This window comes from Mesoplodon densirostris, chromosome 3 (assembly GCF_025265405.1).
Source record: "Mesoplodon densirostris isolate mMesDen1 chromosome 3, mMesDen1 primary haplotype, whole genome shotgun sequence".
Lineage (NCBI taxonomy): Eukaryota > Metazoa > Chordata > Mammalia > Artiodactyla > Ziphiidae > Mesoplodon > Mesoplodon densirostris.
The window spans coordinates 89,730,573-89,749,790 of NC_082663.1; the positions used below are offsets into that span (position 1 = coordinate 89,730,573).

Here is a 19,218-nt window from a genome sequence, read left to right on the forward strand (position 1 = left end):
GACGCAGAAGTCGAGTCTCCTCACAACTAGAGCACCTACCAGGCACTGGTGGGGGGCCACGGACACCTAAGGGGACAGGAGGAACCCCCAGGTATTGGGTAGGATGTGGGGTGTGTGGGGAGTGAAGGGGGAGGAGAAGTGGAGGCGGGACAGGACCGGCACCCCTGAAGGGTGGCTGGTGGAAGGGAAGGGATCCCACGCACTTAGGGGGAAACTGGGGGACCACTGGGAGAGCAGAGGATCAAAAGGGAGCATGGCCAGGTTTCCCCTGCCCACTTGGACCCCCAGGAACCTCTTGAGATCCCCAGCCTGATCCTCTGCCCACCGAGGCCCCCTCCAGCAGTGCGGGTCCTGAGGGAGTGGAAGGGAGGGAAGGGGGAGCAAAAGTTAAGGCCGGACCTCCAGGACTGGCACGGGAGGTAGGAGTTCCTACACCCAGCGGGACCCACCCACAGTTAGGGGTCCAGCAGGGACAGGGGAGACCCTGTGGGAGACAGTGGGGGAGGGGTGCAGAGGAATGGAAGGGAACACGGCCAGTGCTTTCCCTGTCCACTTAGGCATCGGAAGCATGTTGGGCTCCTGGGCCTAATCCTCTGCCCTTGGAACCTCCCTCCTGCCGTGCAGAACCCAAGCCCCGCCCCTACACCCCCAACCAGGACCCTACCTCTACACTAGGAGACCCCCTCCAGTGCGCTGGGCCTAAACCCCACCCACACACCCTCACCCAGGGCCTTACCTCCAAACTCCAGAAATCCACACTCCAGAGGCTTTCCTTTCCAGGTGCTGCCTCTCCCCTTCCGTACTGGTCCTAAGCAGCAGCCTTGCCCCAAGCTTGAACGTCGCCCCGCTGAGGCCCCGCCCCCAGGGCCTTTTCCAGCTATGAGGGTCCTGAGCCTAGGCCCCGCTCCCCTCTCAAACTGTCACCCTCCCACCCACCTAGGTCCTGCCCCACCCTAAACCCCACCCCTGCCTAAGTTCCACCCCGCCTAAACTCCGCCCCCCATAGCCAAGGCTTTTTTTTTTTTTTTTCCTCTTTCAGATTGGGGTTCTGTTTTACCTTGATTCACTGTTAATTCTTTTATATTTTTAGTTTTCCTAATAAATCTTTTATTTTTCTAATTTTATTTTATTCTTTATATTTTGTTATTGTTCTCTTCTTTTAGCTTCTTTCCCCCTCCCCCACCCCTTTTCTTTTTTTCTTTTTTCTGTTGTGGTTTTATTTTACCTTGTTGCAGTTGTTTCAATTATAGTTTTATTTTTCCTAATGTAATTTTTATCTTTCTAATTCTATTTTGTTTTTTATTCTTTGATATTGTACTGCTCCTTTTTTTCTTTCTTTCTTTCTTTTCTTTTTTTTTTTTAACTGCACCACGAAACTTGTGGGATCTGGGTTCCCAGGACAGAGGTCAGGCCCAAGCTCCTGTGGTGGGAGCTCTGAGTCCAAACCACTGGACTAACAGAGAACCTCAGACCCCAGGGAATATCAATCAGAGTGAGGCCTCCCAGGGGTCCTCATCTCAGCACCAAGACCCAGCTCTATCCAACTGCCTGCAAACTCCAGTAATGGACAACTCAGGCCAAATGACCAGTAATACAGGAATACAGCACCACCCATCAAAAAAAAAAAAAAAGAAACAACAAAAAAATAAGTTACAGATGAAGGATCAAGGTGAAAACCTACAAGACCAAATAAATGAAGATGAAATAGGCAACCTACCTGAAAAAGAATTCAGAGTAATGATAGTAAAGATGATCCAAAATCTTGGAAACAGAATGGAGAAAATACAAGAAATGTTTAACAAGGATCTAGAGAATTAAAGAGTAAACAAACAATGATGAACAGCACAATAAATGGAATTAAAAATACTCTAGAAGGAGTCAATGACAGAATAACTGAGGCAGAAGAACGGATAAGTGAGCTGGAAGATAAAATGGTGGAAATAACTGCCAGGAAGCAGAATAAAGAAAAAAGAATGAAAAGAATTGAGGACAGTCTCAGAGACCTCTGGGACAACATTAAGTGCACCAACATTTGAATTATAAGGGTCCCAGAAGAGGAAGAGATAAAGAAAGGGACTGAGAAAATATTTGAAGAGATTATAGTTGAAAACTTCCCTAACATGGGAAAGGAAATAGTCAATAAAGTCCAGGAAGCACAGAGAGTCCCATACAGGATAAACCCAACAAGAAACACATCAAGACACATATTAATCAAACTATCAAAAATTAAATACAGGGCCTCCCTGGTGGCGCAGTGGTTGAGAGTCTGCCTGCCGATGCAGGGGATACGGGTTCGTGCCCCGGTCTGGGAGGATCCCATATGCCGCGGAGCGGCTGGACCCGTGAGCCATGGCCGCTGGGCCTGCGCATCCGGAGCCTGTGCTCCGCAACGGGAGAGGCCACAGCAGTGAGAGGCCCGCATACGGCAAAAAGAAAAAAAAAAAAAAAAAAAATTAAATACAAAGAAAATATTAAAAACAGCAAGAGAAAAGCAACAAATAACATACAAGGGAATCCACATAAGGTTCACAGCTGATCTTTCAGCAGAAACTCTGCAAGCCAGAAGGGAGTGGCAGGACATATTTAAAATGATGAAAGGGAAAAACCTATAACCAATATTACTCTACCCAGCAAGGATCTCATTCAGATTTAATGGAGAAATCAAAAGCTTTACACAGAAGCAAAAGTTAAGAGGATTCAGCACCACGAAATCAGTTTAAAAAAAAATGCAAAGGAACTTCTCCAGGCAGGAAACACAAGAGAAGGAAAAGACCTGCAAAAACAAACCCAAAACAATTAAGAAAATAGTAATAGGAACATACATATCGATAATTACCTTAAATGTAAATGGATTAAATGCTCCAATCAAAAGACATAGACTGGCTGAATGGATACAAAAACAAGACCCGTATATATGCTGTCTACAAGAGACACACTTCAGACCTAGGGATACATTCAGACTGAAAGTGAGGGAGTGGAAAAAGATACTCCATGCAAATGGAAATCAAAAGAAAGCTGGAGTAGCAATTCTTATATCAGGCAAAATAGACTTCAAAATAAAGACTATTACAAGAGACAAAGAAGGACACTACATAAGGATTAAGGGATCAACCCAAGAAGAAGACATAACAATTGTAAATGTTTCTGCACCAAACAGATGAGCACCTCAATACATAAGGCAAATGCTAATAGCCATAAAGGGGGAAATCAACAGTAACACAATAATAGTTGGGGACTTCAACACCCCACTTTCACCGATGGACAGATCATCCAAAATGAAAATAAATAAGGAAACACAAGCTTTAAATGACACATTAAACAAGATGGACTTGACTGATATTTATAGGACATTCCATCCAAAAACAACAGAATACACTTTCTTCTCAAGTGCTCATGGAACATTCTCCAGGATAGACCATATCTTGGGTCACAAATAAAGCCTTGGTATATTTAAGAAAATTGAAATCATACCAGGTATCTTTTCCAACCACAATGCTATGAGACTAGTATCAATTACAGGGAAAAAACTGTAAAAAATACAAACACATGGAGGCTAAACAATATGCTACTAAATGACCAAGAGATCACTAAAGAAATCAAAGAGGAAATCAAAAATTACCTAGAGACAAATGACAATGAAAACACGATGACCCAAAACCTATGGGATGAAGCAAAAGCAGTTCTAAGAGGGAAGTTTATAGCAATACAATCCTACCTCAAGAAACAAGAAACATCCCAAATAAACAACCTAACCTTACACCTAAAGTAATTAGAGAAAGAAGAACAACAACAAAAAAAAAAACCCCAAAGTTAGCAGAAGGAAAGAAATCATAAAGATCAGATCAGAAATAAGTGAAAAATAAATGAAGGAAACAATAGCAAAGATCAATAAAACTAAAAGCTGGTTCTTTGAGAAGATAAACATAGTTAATAAACCATTAGCCAGACTCATCAAGAAAAAGAGGAAGAAGACTCAAATCAACAGAATTAGAAATGAAAAAGGAGAAGTAACAACTGACACTGCAGAAATACAAACGATCATGAGAGATTTATTACAAGCAAGTATATGCCAATAAAATGGACAACCTGGAAGAAATGGACAAATCCTTCAAAAAGCACAAACTTCTGAGACTGAACCAGGAAGAAATAGAAAATATAAACAGACAAATCACAAGCACTGAAATTGAAACTGTGATTAAAAATCTTCCAACAAACAAAAGCCCAGGAACAGATGGCCTCACAGGTGAATTCTATCAAACATTTAGAGAAGAGCTAACACCTATCCTTCTCAAACTCTACCAAAATATAGCAGAGGGAGGAACACTTCCGAACTCATTCTACAAGGCCACCATCACCCTGATACCAAAACCAGACAAAGATGTCACAAAGAAAGAAAACTACAGGCCAATATCTCTGATGAACATAGATGCAAAAATCCTCAACAAAATACTAGCAAACAGAATGCAACAGCACATTAAAAGGATCATACACCATGATCAAGTGGGGTTTATCCCAGGAATGCAAGGATTCTTCAATATACGCAAATCAATCAATGTGATAAACCATATTAACAAATTGAAGGATAAAAACCATATGATAATCTCTAAATGCAGAAAAAGCTTTTGACAAAATTCAACACCCATTTATGGTAAAAACTCTCCAGAAAGTAGGCATAGAGGGAAGCTACCTAACATAATAAAGGCCATATATGACAAACCCACAGCCAACATCATTCTCAATGGTGAAAAACTGAAACCATTTCCTCTAAGATCAGGAAGAAGACAAGGTTGTCCACTCTCACCACTATTATTCAACATAGTTTTGGAAGTTTTAGCCACAGCAATCAGAGAAGAAAAAGAAATAAAAGGAATCCAAATTGGAAAAGAAGAAGTAAAGCTGTCCCTGTTTGCAGATGACATGATACTATACACAGAGAATCCTAAAGATACTACCAGAAAACTCTAGAGCTAATCAAAGAATTTTGTAGAGTAGCAGGATACAAAATTAATGCACAGAAATCTCTGGCATTCCTATACACTAATGATGAAAAATCTGAAAGAGAAATTAAGGAAACACTCCCATTTACCACTGCAAAAAAAAGAATAAAATACCTAGTAATAAACCTACCTAAGGATACAAAGGACCTGTATGCAGAAAACTGTAAGACACTGATGAAAGAAATTAAAGATGATACAAAGAGATGGAGAGATATACCATGTTCTTGGATTGGAAGAATCAACATTGTGAAAATGACTACACTACCCAAAGCAATCTACAGATTCAGTGCAATCCCTATCAAACTACCAATGGCATTTTTCACAGAACTAGAACAAAAAATTGCACAATTTGTATGGAAATACAAAAAGACCCTGAATAGCCAAAGCAATCTTGAGAAAGGAAAACAGAGCTGGAGGAATCAGGCTCCTAAACTTCAGACTATACTACAAAGCTACAGTAATCAAGACAGTATGGTACTGGCACAAAAACAGAAATATCAATGGAACAAGATAGAAAGCCCAGAGATAAACCCATACACATATGGTCACCTTATATTTGATAAAGGAGGCAAGAGAATACAGTGGAGAAAAAACAGCCTCTTCAATAAGTGGTGCTGGGAAAACTGTACAGCTACATGTAAAGGAATGAAATTAGAACACTCCCTATCACCGTATACAAAAATCAACTCAAAATGGATTAAAGACCTAAATGTAAGGCCAGACACTATAAAACTCTCAGAGGAAAACATAGGCAGAACACTTTATGACATACATCACAGCAAGATCGTTTTTGACCCACCTCCTAGAGGAATGGAGATAAAAACAAAAATAAACAAATGGGACCTAATGAAACTTAATAGCTTTTGCACAGCAATGGAATCCATAGACAAGACGAAAAAACAACCCTCAGAATGGGAGAAGATATTTGCAAAGGAAGCAACTGACAAAGGATTAATCTCCAAAATATACAATCAGCACATGCAGCTCAATATCAAAAAAACAAATAATCCAATCCAAAAATGGGCAGAAGACCTAAATAGACATTTCTCCAAAGAAGATATACAGATTGCCAACAAACACATGAAAAGAGGCTCAACATCATTAATCATTAGAGAAATGCAAATCAAAACTACAATGAGATATCATCTCACACCAGTCAGAATGGCCATCATCAAAAAAATCTATAAACAATAAATGCTGGAGAGGGTGTGGAGGAAATGGAACCCTCTTGCACTATTGGTGGGAATGTAAATTGATACAGCCACTATGGAGAACAGTATGGAGGTTCCTTAAAAAACTACAAATAGAGTTACCATATGACCCAGCAATCCCACTACTGGGCATATACCCTGAGAAAACCATAATTCAAAAAGAGACATGTACCACAATGTTCATTGCAGCACTATTTACAATAGCCAGGACATGGAAGCAACCTAAGTGTCCATCGACAGATGAATGGTTAAAGAAGATGTGGCACATATATACAATGGAATATTACTCAGCCATAAAAAGAAACGATACTGAGTTATTTCTAGTGAGGTGGATGGACCGAGAGTCTGTCATACAGAGTGAAGTAAGTCAGAAAGAGGAAAAAAATACCATATGCTAACCCATATATATGGAATCTAAAAAAAAAAAAAAGGTTCTGATGAACCTAAGGGCAGGACAGGAATAAAGACACAGATGTAGAGAATGGACTTGAGGACAAGGGGAGGCGGGAAGGGTAAGCTGGCATGAAGTGAGAGAGTAGTAGTGACATATATACACTACCAAATGTAAAATAGATAGCTAGTGGGAAGCAGCTGCATAGCACAGGGAGATCAGCTCAGTGCTTTACGACCACCTAGAGGGGTGCGATAAGGAGGGTGGGTGGGAGGCTCAAGAGGGAGGGGATATGGGGTTCTCTGTATGCATATGGCTGATTCACTTTGTTGTACAAAAGGAACTAACACAACACTGTAAATATCCGATAAAGATATTAAAAAGAAAGAAAGAAAGAAAAGAAGCACAGTCATTTCATGAGATCTACTTTTACATGGGTTTTCCCTTGAGGGGACTCCTCAGTCCACATGGTACCAGGGAGATTAGAACCTGAGAAGAAAGCTTCTGTCTATAGACCTGAAGGGGTAGGGAATGGTCCAAGAGATCGGCAATTGAATGGGAAATCCTGGAAATGAAACAGCCTCATCAGAATCTGCATATAAACCCTATGCCAATCCCTGGCTGACTCCTGTTCTGCACATACATGGGGAAGGCTATAAAGAGACCAGTTAAAGCAACAATTGGAAGGCTGAAAAGATTAAAAAGATATTTCAGCTCTGCCAACACAGGCAAGAGAGAGTTGAGAGTTTAAGTCCTTCAAAGTTAGAGGGACTTGGCTATTATTTTTAAAAATAATTTTCACCTCTATTATTTTCTTCCTCTTTGCCTGGGATTCAAATTGCACATACATTAGGCCAGTTGTACTACTTGTCAGTGAGACGTTTTTCTGCCCCCCCCCAACTTTTTTCTCTCCATTTTCCAGATTAGATCATTTCTACTGCTATATATTCACATCCACTGACCCTTCTGCAAACTCCATTTGCTCTTAAACCATATTCCATAAACTTTCTGTTTTAGGTATTGTACTGTTCAGTTCTAGAATTTCCATTTTTTAAATGTAATTTCTGTTTCTCTTTGGAGATTCCCCATCTGTTCACTCATTATGACCACTCTTTCTCCTAATATTTGGGCATATTTATAATAGTTTCTTTAAAGTCCTTGTCTGCTAATTCTAATAATCGTGTCATATCAGGTCTATTTCAACTGATTGATTTTTTTCTTGAGCATGAGTCAGATTTTCCTTCACATATCTATTAGTTTTTGATTGTACACAGGACATCGTAGATCATGTGCTGTAGAGATTCTGGCTTATGTTATCTTCCTTTGTTGATTTTTAACGATTTTTCCATTAGGTAATTAGATTATTGGCTAATGACCTTGAACTTGTGGAGGCTAGGTTAGAGAGAAACACAGATCTCTTTGTTAGAGAGAAAATATAAATCACCAATGGCAGGATTGAAAAGGGGTATCATTATACAGCTTGCAAACATTAAAAAGATTACAGGGAGTTATAAACAACTTTATGGCAATATTCTATAACTCAGGTGTAATGACAAATATCCCTGTGTTGTCTTGATACAAGAAAAATTTCACTGGGGAATTCTTTTAACTATTTAAGAAATAAATAATACCACTTTTACATCCTCCTTCAGAAAATAGAGGGACATTAAGAGGCTAGAGTATACCAGAAGAAAATAAAAGAATCTATATGATCATATCAATCAATTACAAAAAATACTAAAAAAAAATGTTCTTTAGGATGGAGAAAAATGACATTAGAAGAAGCAATAGATATGAATAGACATTAAGAAAAACACTTGACAAAATTCAATATCCTTTTGTAATAAACACTCTCAGCAACCTAAAAATAGAAGTGAATTTTTCAATCTTATGATTGGCATCTACAAAACTCTACAACTAAGATCATACTTACTGGTGAAAGATTAAATGCTTTCCCCTAAGACCACGAACAAGGAGGTCAGCTCTCATCATGTGTATGTAATATTGTACTGGAGTTCATAAGCCAGTGCAATAAATCAAGTAAAAGAAATAAAAGGTATAAAGATTGAAAAGAAATCAGCATTGTCCTTATTATTGCAGATTTTTTTTGGATTAAAAAATCCTCAGAATCTGCAAGGCAGCTACTAAGAACTAATAAGTGAATTTAGCAAGGTTGCTGGATACAAAGACAATGTACAAAAATAAGTAGCACTTCTATATACTAGCAGCAAACAAGTCAAAAATGAAAAAAATTAAATTCCATTCACAGTAGCATCAAGGCATAATATACATAGGAATAAATTTAATGAAAGCAGTATAAGACCTCTACTCTGAAAGCTACTCTGAGTTGCTGAGAGTAATTACAGAAGACTGTAATAAGTAGAGAAATGTACCATGCTAATGGACTAGAAGACTCAATATTGTTAAGATGTCAATTATCCTCAAATTTATCCAAACACTGAAATAAGAGCCCAATTAAATCTCTAATGGGCCCCTAAAATGGCTAAATTTGAAAGGCTGACAACATCAAATGCTGGTGAGGATGTAGAGTAATTAAAACTCTCATTCATTGGTACTGGTAGTAGTGGAAAATGGTATAGCCACTTTAGAAACCAGTTTGAGAGTTTTCTTATAAGGACTATGTTTATACAAATATCCTATGACTCAGCAATGCCACTCCTAGGTATTTACCCAAGCGATTCCACTCCTAGGAATATATCACATAAAAAGAGTTACAAAAATGTTTATAGCTCCTTTATACATTAGTCAAAAACTGGTAACATCCCAACTGTCTATTAAGAGGAGAAAGGATAAATAAATTGTGGTATATTTATACAATGGAATACTACTCAGCAATGACTGATACACACAATACGATAAATCTCAAAAACAGTCATGTGAGGGAAAGACATTAGACACAAAGAATATGTGCTCCATGATTCCATTTATAAGATATTCAATAACAGGCAAAAATAATATGCAATAGAAATCAGAACAGTGATTGTGGTGGGGTGAGGTGATAGGGGAAATTTCTGGGATGGTATACACACACACATACACACATAAGTGTTTATATATGTATACACGCATACATTGTATAGCTTGTTTTATATATATTATATAGCTTGTTTGAGATATTTGTTACAAAATCTACATATTTGTCAAAATGCAAAGAACTGTACCTTAATACATATGTATTTTATTGTAGGTAAGTTATGCCTCAATTGAAAAAAATGTGACTTTTTAAACCAGGAGTGCCTATCAGTTGGGCATCTGTTTTGGTCTAAGCAGGTACGGTAAAAGTCCTCTTATCAGCATAGTAAGGACAGCTAGTTGGCCACTTACTTTTAAAAGCTTATTAAAAATCATTTAAAAACATATATGTACATATATTTTTTCAATATTTTACTTTTAATATAAAAACACACACATATATATATATGCATTCATTTGCTAATCTTTTGATGTTGAGCCAAGGCCTTTTTTCTTTGATTTGTGTTCTACACTGTCATTCTTGAATAAACCATCTCCATAACGTATCTATGATTTCTAGTTTCAATTTCTTTTAAAAGCAGTAATAAATTAAATTCATTTTTGAAGCAATCTAAATGCAAAATTCCTCCAGGTTTTAATAATTTTTCCACATTCTACATCTTGTGTGCCCTATAACTAACCTGAAAGATTTCTCTTGTGCCTATCTTTTCATCTGAATTTCCAAAGCATTCAACTTTGTTTTTATAGCAGAGGAGAGAGAACTCTCTTTTTCCCATTCTTATTTCACTGGTTTACACAGTATTTAATTTAATTACATCATCACAATAACCATACAATTACATAACCTTAATAACCATACAGTTACAGATCCCTGTAATTTCTCATTTAAATCCAAGACAATGGCCTCCTTCCATACAAAAAGATGTAATAACGTCATAGGAAGATAAAGGGCTAAAGTCACAGGAAGATGAAGGGAAAGAAAGCTCTGTCTTTTTCATCAATAAACCTCTTACAGGGTCTCTCACTTTCCTTGCCCTCTTTACATACCTTTTTACCCACGAGCTATGATCCACAGTGAAATTGTGGCAATCCTCTCAGGCCTTTCCTGTCTATGTTCTTTCTTTTATCTGAAACGGGAAGGCAAACATTGGTTTAAAGGTCTTTACAACCATTATTTCCTAAGTAGCCAATAAACATATGAAATGGTACCTAGTTTTTTAATATTCTGGAGAATGCAGACTAAATCATGATAAGATACCACTACAGGGCAATTGGAAGCAAACAGGTGCTCAATAAGAATTTCCATACTCTGCTGGTAGAGATGTGAATTGGTTCAACAGCTTTGGAAAATGGTGTGGCATCACCTAATAAAGTTGATGATATGCAAATAGTAGCACTTCCTCTCCTAAGTATGTATCCTGTGTGCTTGTGTGCACTATGACACTTGTACGAGAATGCTTTCGGCAGCAGAATTTTTAACTGTCCCAAACTGGAAACAAACCAAATGCTTTTCAATAGTAGAATGGCATTTCCACACAATAAAATGGATGGATCCTACAAACACATTTCATCAAGTAAAAAAAGAAAGTTACAAAACAATACACACAGTATGATTCTTTCATGCAAAGTTCAAAACCAAGCAAAACCAAACTATATTTTTCAGGAGGCATATAGGTGGTACAAGAAAAATAAAAGCAATAAAATTATTTCTATAGAGGCCAGGAGAGTGATTATATCTGGAAGGAGGGAGATGCCTGGGCTTGGGGAGGGGTATTTGAGGGGGGCTTCTAGGGTGCCAGTGTTGCTCTATTTCTTAAGTGGTGCTTGTTTTGCGATTTTATTACAACTGTATGTGCATGTGTTATGTGTTTTTCTCTGTTATATTCACAACAAAATATTTTAAAACATGGAGTATTTTACGTAATTCACTTAATTCTCCGTCTCTCCCCAATTCCATGTTTGGGGATTACTTTCTTTTTTTTTTTTGCGGTACGCGGGCCTCTCACCACTGTGGCCTCTCCCGTTGCGGAGCGCAGGCTCAGCGGCCATGGCTCACGGGCCCAGCCGCTCCGCGGCACATGGGATCCTCCCGGACCGGGGCACGAACCCATGTCCCCTGCATTGGCAGGCGGACTCTCAACCACTGCACCACCAGGGGGGGATTACTTTCAAATCTATCATTAATCCTTGGAGGCATGAAGAGCCTGATCAATAATTTTCTTAGACTCTTTGGTTAATTATAAGAATGAGGTATAGCTAGGAAGAAATGGGACAGTAACATTCAACAGCAGCCACAGGAAGAGAGTAAGGAAGTGGACTAAACATCCATTAGTATACATGTGAGCAAATTCGGTCATCTGAATTATCTAATAACAAGGGATGTCAGTAACTTAATTTTCACATTAAACCCAATTATTTAAGTTATCTATGAGTGTGTTTCCCAGTATTTGCCTCTCTATATTCAACCATGAACCCTGAATAGTAATCCATCTTTTGATTTGGAATCGAAGAAACACTAATAAAAGCTTCATTGAAATCCAATTATCAAAGATGTCTTTTTTTTTTCACTTAAGCCAGAAAGTGAGCCAGTTGCAAGATGCTGCTTAAATTACAGTAGAATTATTTGCTAACAAAATTAAGGTTGCTGAGCTTTCTCCATTAATTTTGGTATTATTTATAAAAATCACCCTTGTCAGTAGCCACCAGGCCCATCAAGGCAGCATCTATTATTTTAATAACAATTCTTTTTAAAAGCCCTCCTTTAGTCACTGATTTTTCATTTTTGATTATGTTAATCACTAAAAACTCCAAGGAAAAAGAAGACTAAATAGATTGCACTCAGTAGACGTCATTTATGATTGTATGGTGTATGTGAGCACATGAGCGTACACACATACACACGCACACACATACACACATAGTCACACCATTGAAGATTTCAGGCTAGAGAAAGGAACTCAGTGAGTGCCCATCAGCCTGGTCTAGTCATGAATCCTCATGCCACTCGACATGATGCCAAGCTGTGGAAAAAGTACAAGAAACATCCATCCGTTATGTGGTGAGTGAAAGAGTTGAAATAAACACTTGCCCTTCGAATGTTTCTTTTTTCTTGGGCTGATGACATCCATACATAGTTTTATTAGCCAAGCAAAATCACAGGAAAGGAGAGAGGAGATGATTTTAGTTTTCTGAAGTTTATTTCTTGGAGACAGAAGATTGCATTTCAGGGACTGAGGAAGCAATATTGATACATTTGTATCTAGTACCTCTCTCAAAAAACTGGGATTAATATTAATAAGCATAATGCCCAAACAGGAAACAACCTAATATCCACCAATGGTAGTATGGGTAAATAAATTGTGGTTTATTCATATAATGAAATAGATAGACTTGACCCTGCCTGTTCTATTTCAGCTATAGATTATCACATTATCAGACAAGCCTCTGTATTATTAAAAGGTTTTGATACCAGATTTGTGTAATTAAAAATGAAGTGATAGTTCTATTTTTAGTTTTTTAAGGAACCTCCATACTGTTCTCCATAGTGGCTGTATCAATTTACATTCCCACCAACAGTACAGGAGGGTTCCCTTTTCTCCACACCCACTCCAGCATTTACTGTTTGTAGATTTTTTGATGATGGCCATTCTGACTGGTGTGAGGTGATACCTCATTGTAGTTTTGATCTGCATTTATTTAATAATTAGTGATGTTGAGCATTTTTTCATGTGCCTCTTGGCCATCTGACCCAGCAATCCCACTACTGGGCATATACCCTGAGAAAACCATAATTCAAAAAGACACATGCACCCCAATGTTTATTGCAGCACTATTTACAATAGCCAGGACATGGAAGCAACCTAAATGTCCATCGACAGATGAATGGATAAAGAAGATGTGGTACATATATACAATGGAATATTACTCAGCTATAAAAAGGAACAAAATTGGGTCATTTGTAGAGACAAGGATGGACCTAGAGACTGTCAAACAGAGTGAAGTCAGAAAGAGAAAAACAAATATCGTTTATTAACACATACATGCGGAATCTAGAAAAATGGTACAGATGAACCTATTTGGAGGGCAGGAATAGAGACACAGATGTAGCGAAGGGACATGTGGACACTGCAGGGGAGGGGGAAAGGGGGGATGAATTGGGAGATTGGGATTGACATATATACACTACCATGTATAAAACAGATAGCTAGTGGGAACCTGCTGTATAGAGCAGGGAGTTCAGCTCAGTGCTCTGTGGTGACCTAGATGGGTGGGATGGGGGAGAGGTTCAAGAGGGAGGGGTTATATGTATATGTATAGTTGACTCACTTCCTTGTACAGCAGAAGCTAACACAACATCGTAAAGCAACTATACCCCGATTTAAAAGAAAAAAGCTACTTTCAAATATTAAAAAAAAAGAAGTGATAATGAAAGGGCCTCCCACTGTTTTACAAAACGGTGTAGTGGTCCTTTGATTCCTGTAGTGGTAATGACATGACAGGTGTGCCAGAAGAATTCCCACAGCTGTCTCCCTGCCACATGGACAGCTGTTCCACTTAAAATTCCAATGATGGTTGGATAGAAACCAAAGAGTTACGCAACACTATGCTCCCAGCACAGGAGAAAAGAAAGGTGAGACAAGAATGTTCTCCCACTTCTGCCACCTGCTTAGACATGGGATTGTGTAAACTCTGTGTCACACAGAGCTAACCTCCACTACCAAACAGGTAGGGAATCTTGCATCTAGGTTTAGCAATTTTGGATAATCAATCAGTTTAAACAAGGTATAAAATTTTCTTTAAAAAATTAACAAAATATTTGATACAAACTAATTTGTTACATATGAACACATTATGAAGCATATTAATAAAGCAAACACTGGTGAATCCACACTTCAACTAATGAAGTAGAACCTGCAGATTCAGTTGAAGCCCTCCATGTGGTCCCACGCCTGCCCACCCAAGGGTAACCACCACCCTGAAACTGTGCAGTTGTCACCTTTTCCTTTTTCCATTTTTATTACTACACTGTGTCCCTAAATAATAGCTTATTTAATTTTGCTTGCTTTTACTGGATTCTAGGGTAGAACACACTCCTGGTTGTCCTCCGTCCTCTCAGGTTATTCTGTGTCACTCTCCTTTGAAGAGTTTGCTTCCTCTCCCTGCCTTCTGAATTTTGGAGTGACCAAAGACACAGTCCTTAGACTTGATTTTCTATCTAAAGTAATGGATGATGACCAGAGATGACGATTTCAGACCGGCTTATGGTTTGAAATGCCATCTGTATACCTCTCCTCAGAACTGAACTCCTATATCCAACTGCATACTCAATATACTCATTTGGAAGTCTAATGAGCATCTAAAAATTAAATCATCCAAAACTGAGCCTTTGATATTCTCCTCCAAAATCTTTTTTTTCTTCTTAAATGGAAACTCCATTATAGCTTTAAACACTGCCGTTCCCTTATTCTATTTTTTCTTCTGCAAGATTAGATATATTGGAAAGTTTCATACTGTGTCCCATGTGTCTTAACCTCTCAGTCATCCATATGGAAATTATCCACGCAAAAGAAGAAAAGCTTTTTTTTTTTCAATTTTCCTTTTAGTTTACTCACATCTACCTTTCTGTTTATAAATTATCCCTATAGCTGAATCTTTTCTACTAATGCCTTTCCATTTTAATGGTCAATTATATTTTGCATTTCTAAAAATTCTATTTAGCTCTTTTAAAAATATTTCTGTTCATTTTTTGGCAGTTTTTTTTCTTATATATTATAAATAATTTTTAATATATTTGAATATATCAAACATTTATTCCGAATTATCTATCTTAACATTTAATATTAAAGCCTTTGAGGATGTGGGTCTATTGTTTGTTTTTTCTGTTGACTTGAACTAATGTTGGCTTACCCCTGCTATTCTCTGTGATTTAGACTGTGAGTTCATATTTGCTGGCAGGCTATTTGTTTTTCTTTTGAGGCTTCGGATGATTTTTGTCTGCTTTGTTGGGCAATGAGCACTCCTGAAATGAATCCTTTTAAAAATAAAATTACAAGCGATACAAACAATGCAAATACCATAGATTCAGAAAAACCCATGTGAATGGTAGCCAGTGGCCACTTATTTTCAGAAGAACCTTTTTAAAAAACAATCCATGAATAGCCAAGGCTGAAAATGGTAATTTTTCTTATTGTCTACCTCTTCAACTTTTGTTTTGCTTTGCTTTATTTTAGTTCACTCTTTATAGAAGGGTATTGCCTTTCCTATTTGTGCTCCCTCTAATAATTACATCTACTGTGCTCCGCTACTATGGCTAGTTTTTAAGACTGTCTCCTTGCTATGCTATGAGCAATTGCAGGATGGGAATGAGTTTTATTTATCTTTAAATGCCCAGTGCCTGGCACATGTTTTTTACTCAATAAGTTTATTTATTTACTTTTGAGAAAATGAATAAATGGCTAAGTAAATGAATGAGGGTTTAGGGAATGGTACTTTAAGCGGACCACCTGTTTAAACCCTTGAGGTTTTAATCTTATCTCAGTACTCACTGACCAAATGCAAATCTCCTAAATTCAGTCTTGTTTATTATTCTGGGTTCACTGAACCTACATAAAGTCTGCAGTGAAACACCCAAGGACACGGACCGCTGCATGCATCACACCCAACCAGCATAAGGGAGGCCATTTATTGTCTCTAAAATAAAACAAAAGACACTGTGTTTTCTTTCTCTTTTATTGCAACCCATTGCAAGGTCAAAAGATTCACAGAAATATAGAAACTCGAAACTGGATGAATTTCCTTTATCCACTCAAAGAGATGTTAAAGACAAAGGACCAAAATTTTCCACCACAGCAATGTATTTCATAGTCTTTATTCTGAAAATACTGTTGACATTTTGGAGAGGATAAAAAGCCCTGCATTAAACATGTTCACATATATTTATGACATTCTAAGCAAAAAAAGAAACTATATTGCCCAGAAAAATCATTTTAAGCCTTATTTCAAAGCATCTAATGAGAGTACATTCAAAAACCATCACAGGATCATTCAAGGTGATGCTTTTTCTGGTTGTTTTTGTGATTAATGCTTTGAGGCTGGATGTGATGTTTCTACAGATTCCTACAAACACACCAAAGCAGTTTTCCAGGTTATGATGCATCAGGCTTTCTGGATTAGTCAACATCTTAAAGAATAAGTGCAAGTCCCCAACCCACCCCCACCCCCAAGCTAAAGCATGTTACAGTGCTGTACTTGAGATTCAAACAACGCAACATTAAAAAAAAATTGATTACACACTTCTGAAACCATCTGCCAACCAAACTGTGACATTCCAAGGATTATCACAACTTTGAACTGAAATGGCACCATCTATATCATCGATGGTTCTCCTTCCATTTGTCTTTTTTAACTATTTAAAATATAGTGTGACATATATAAAAATTAAACTTTTGCTTATTCACTCAAGCTACTATTACTTTACATATTGTCTTATAAATTAGTTTTGGATTAAAAATCAGTTAAAATATTGTGAATTAAGACAGTTTTCAGTAGTGGGGAAATGAACATGAAGATGATACAGTTCAACGTTTAAGAAGAATAACAGTTTGTTAATAGTGAACAGCTTTTTTTTCTTACATAAATTTTATTCCCTTGAAATTAAATTAGTAAGCCATTTAGTGATGGAAAAAATACTCTCGGTGCTTAGTGACTGGATTTTCCAAACTGATTGGGATTAAAAGCAAAAACATGCCACATCAGAAACAGGTTGACATAATCAAAGGAAAGTTGTTTACACAAAAAGAGTTATTATAAATAAGTGAATGGCATTTGAATGTAAAGCTATTTTTCATTTCTTACAGCTCGTATCATTTTAGCAACACTGGGACTTATATAAAGTGAATCTCAAATCTTAGCATATCTGTTAAAGACCAAAAAACACTTATGTCCACATTGGGAAAGAATAAATAGCAAACTCACAAGTCAGGGTTTTGTATATCTAACTCTACTGTGAAAGACAATCACTCTTTAGCTTAAAAAGCCTCCCTGCTGTCTTGATTATAAATCTAGACATAGGAAAGGTTATTTGAGCCTGAGTCCCCAATATGAATTACTAGTAAAGATGTGTGAAATCAAAACATATATTCATTGACTAACAGATACTGTCTAAACTGAAAACTGGCAATCTTTAATTAAACAAAGAAATGCTTATTTCTGACAAGTGTAAACAGAATCTTAATGAAAAGATTTTCTAATTTTTCTTCTTAACTCATACATTAACCAGCAACAGATCTTTGCCATAGCATAATAATTATTCAAAATATGATAACATGCATATATCCAAAAAACCTGTTCTAAAGCCCAAAGCAAAAAAAAAAAAAAAAACTTAATAGAAAGATTGTCTACTCATATCTCACTCATTAACCTTCTATTAACGTGACTAGCCCCAAATCTCAGAAATATACTTTCATAATTACCAAAATTAACAAAAATAATTAAATGATCTGTAGAGTTTTTTTTTTAAATAACTGCACACTAGTAATTACATTGGTGGCTTTAATGTGGATAATGCTAAGATTAGCTCCAAATATCATGAAAACATATCCAGACCAGTTACTATCCATTGTATTATAAAAGCTAATACAATGTTAACATGAAACTCAAAATACTTAGTACTCAACAGAATTTTGTACAATAATGAATAATTAACGTTTGTGAGCTGGTCAGGGGAGTTCAGATTGTTGCCTCCATATGAAAACTTCACAAAAGGTTTTGTCCTCTATAGTCCCTAAGTCGCCCACCAGACAAGCAGGTTGGGCCACCTGTGGGGACAGTGAGCTAGGCAGAGTGACGGTGGATGCCATGCTCCCTGAAGAAAGGCCCCTGTGTCAGAAAATGATCTAGAAAGAAAGTGCTGTGGGGTGTGTGTGTGTATGAGAGAGTATGAGAACCTATATGTGTGTACGTGCTTGAAATCTTGAAAAGTACTGCTTTCCGGGCTTCTAATTAGCGCAACGTGGCTCCTTTCCGGTCATCATCAGTAGAATCGCACAATTCTTTCCCATCAAAAAAGAAGGCAGTTGCCTTCATTTGGGGGCATCTCCAGTGGCAGTCATTATTAGAAGCTCAAAATAATGGATCCGTTTTTTTTTTTTTTTTGATTCTACAGCAAAAAAAAAAATATATTTTTTTAGAGAAATAAGCCTTTGAACTTAAAAACTAAATGTCTGTGCCTGTCAAAATCGTTATTTAAGGAAAAAACCAGCTCACCTGGGAACAAAATAGCAATTAAGCTTATGCTACGCAGTATGCAAACGAGACACAGATATACACACTCGGGTACACATGGAGACACGGGACAGTCAAAACCTTTGCAAGAGATCACCCACCCCAACTCTACAATTCCTCTCCGCCCTGCTGGCTGATCCACATGGACCCAAGCATGGGCAGGGCTGTCAGGAGGAGGCAGCAGACATGTTGGGGGTCCAGCCCATCTGGTAGGCTCTCTCCAGGGTCCTCTTGCAGTCCTGAAGGACGGTGCTGAAGGTGATATGGGGGTACTGCTGCACCAGCTGCTCCACCGTCACTTCACTGACCTGCAACCACAAAGAAGAGCCACGGTCACCCACAG

General features: G+C 37.7%; 1 protein-coding gene across 2 annotated transcripts in view; it reads right to left on the bottom strand.

Moving 5' to 3' along the window:
• Nucleotides 1–16,304: 16,304 nt before the first annotated feature.
• Nucleotides 16,305–19,218, bottom strand: part of FBXL17 (F-box and leucine rich repeat protein 17) — a 495,830-nt gene continuing 492,916 nt past the window's right edge. For both annotated transcript variants that reach the window (XM_060093227.1, XM_060093226.1), the window contains one exon: nt 16,305–19,183. In XM_060093227.1, coding sequence (XP_059949210.1) covers nt 19,043–19,183 — 141 coding nt within the window. In that variant the 3' untranslated portion in view covers nt 16,305–19,042. The remainder of the gene's footprint in view (nt 19,184–19,218) is intronic.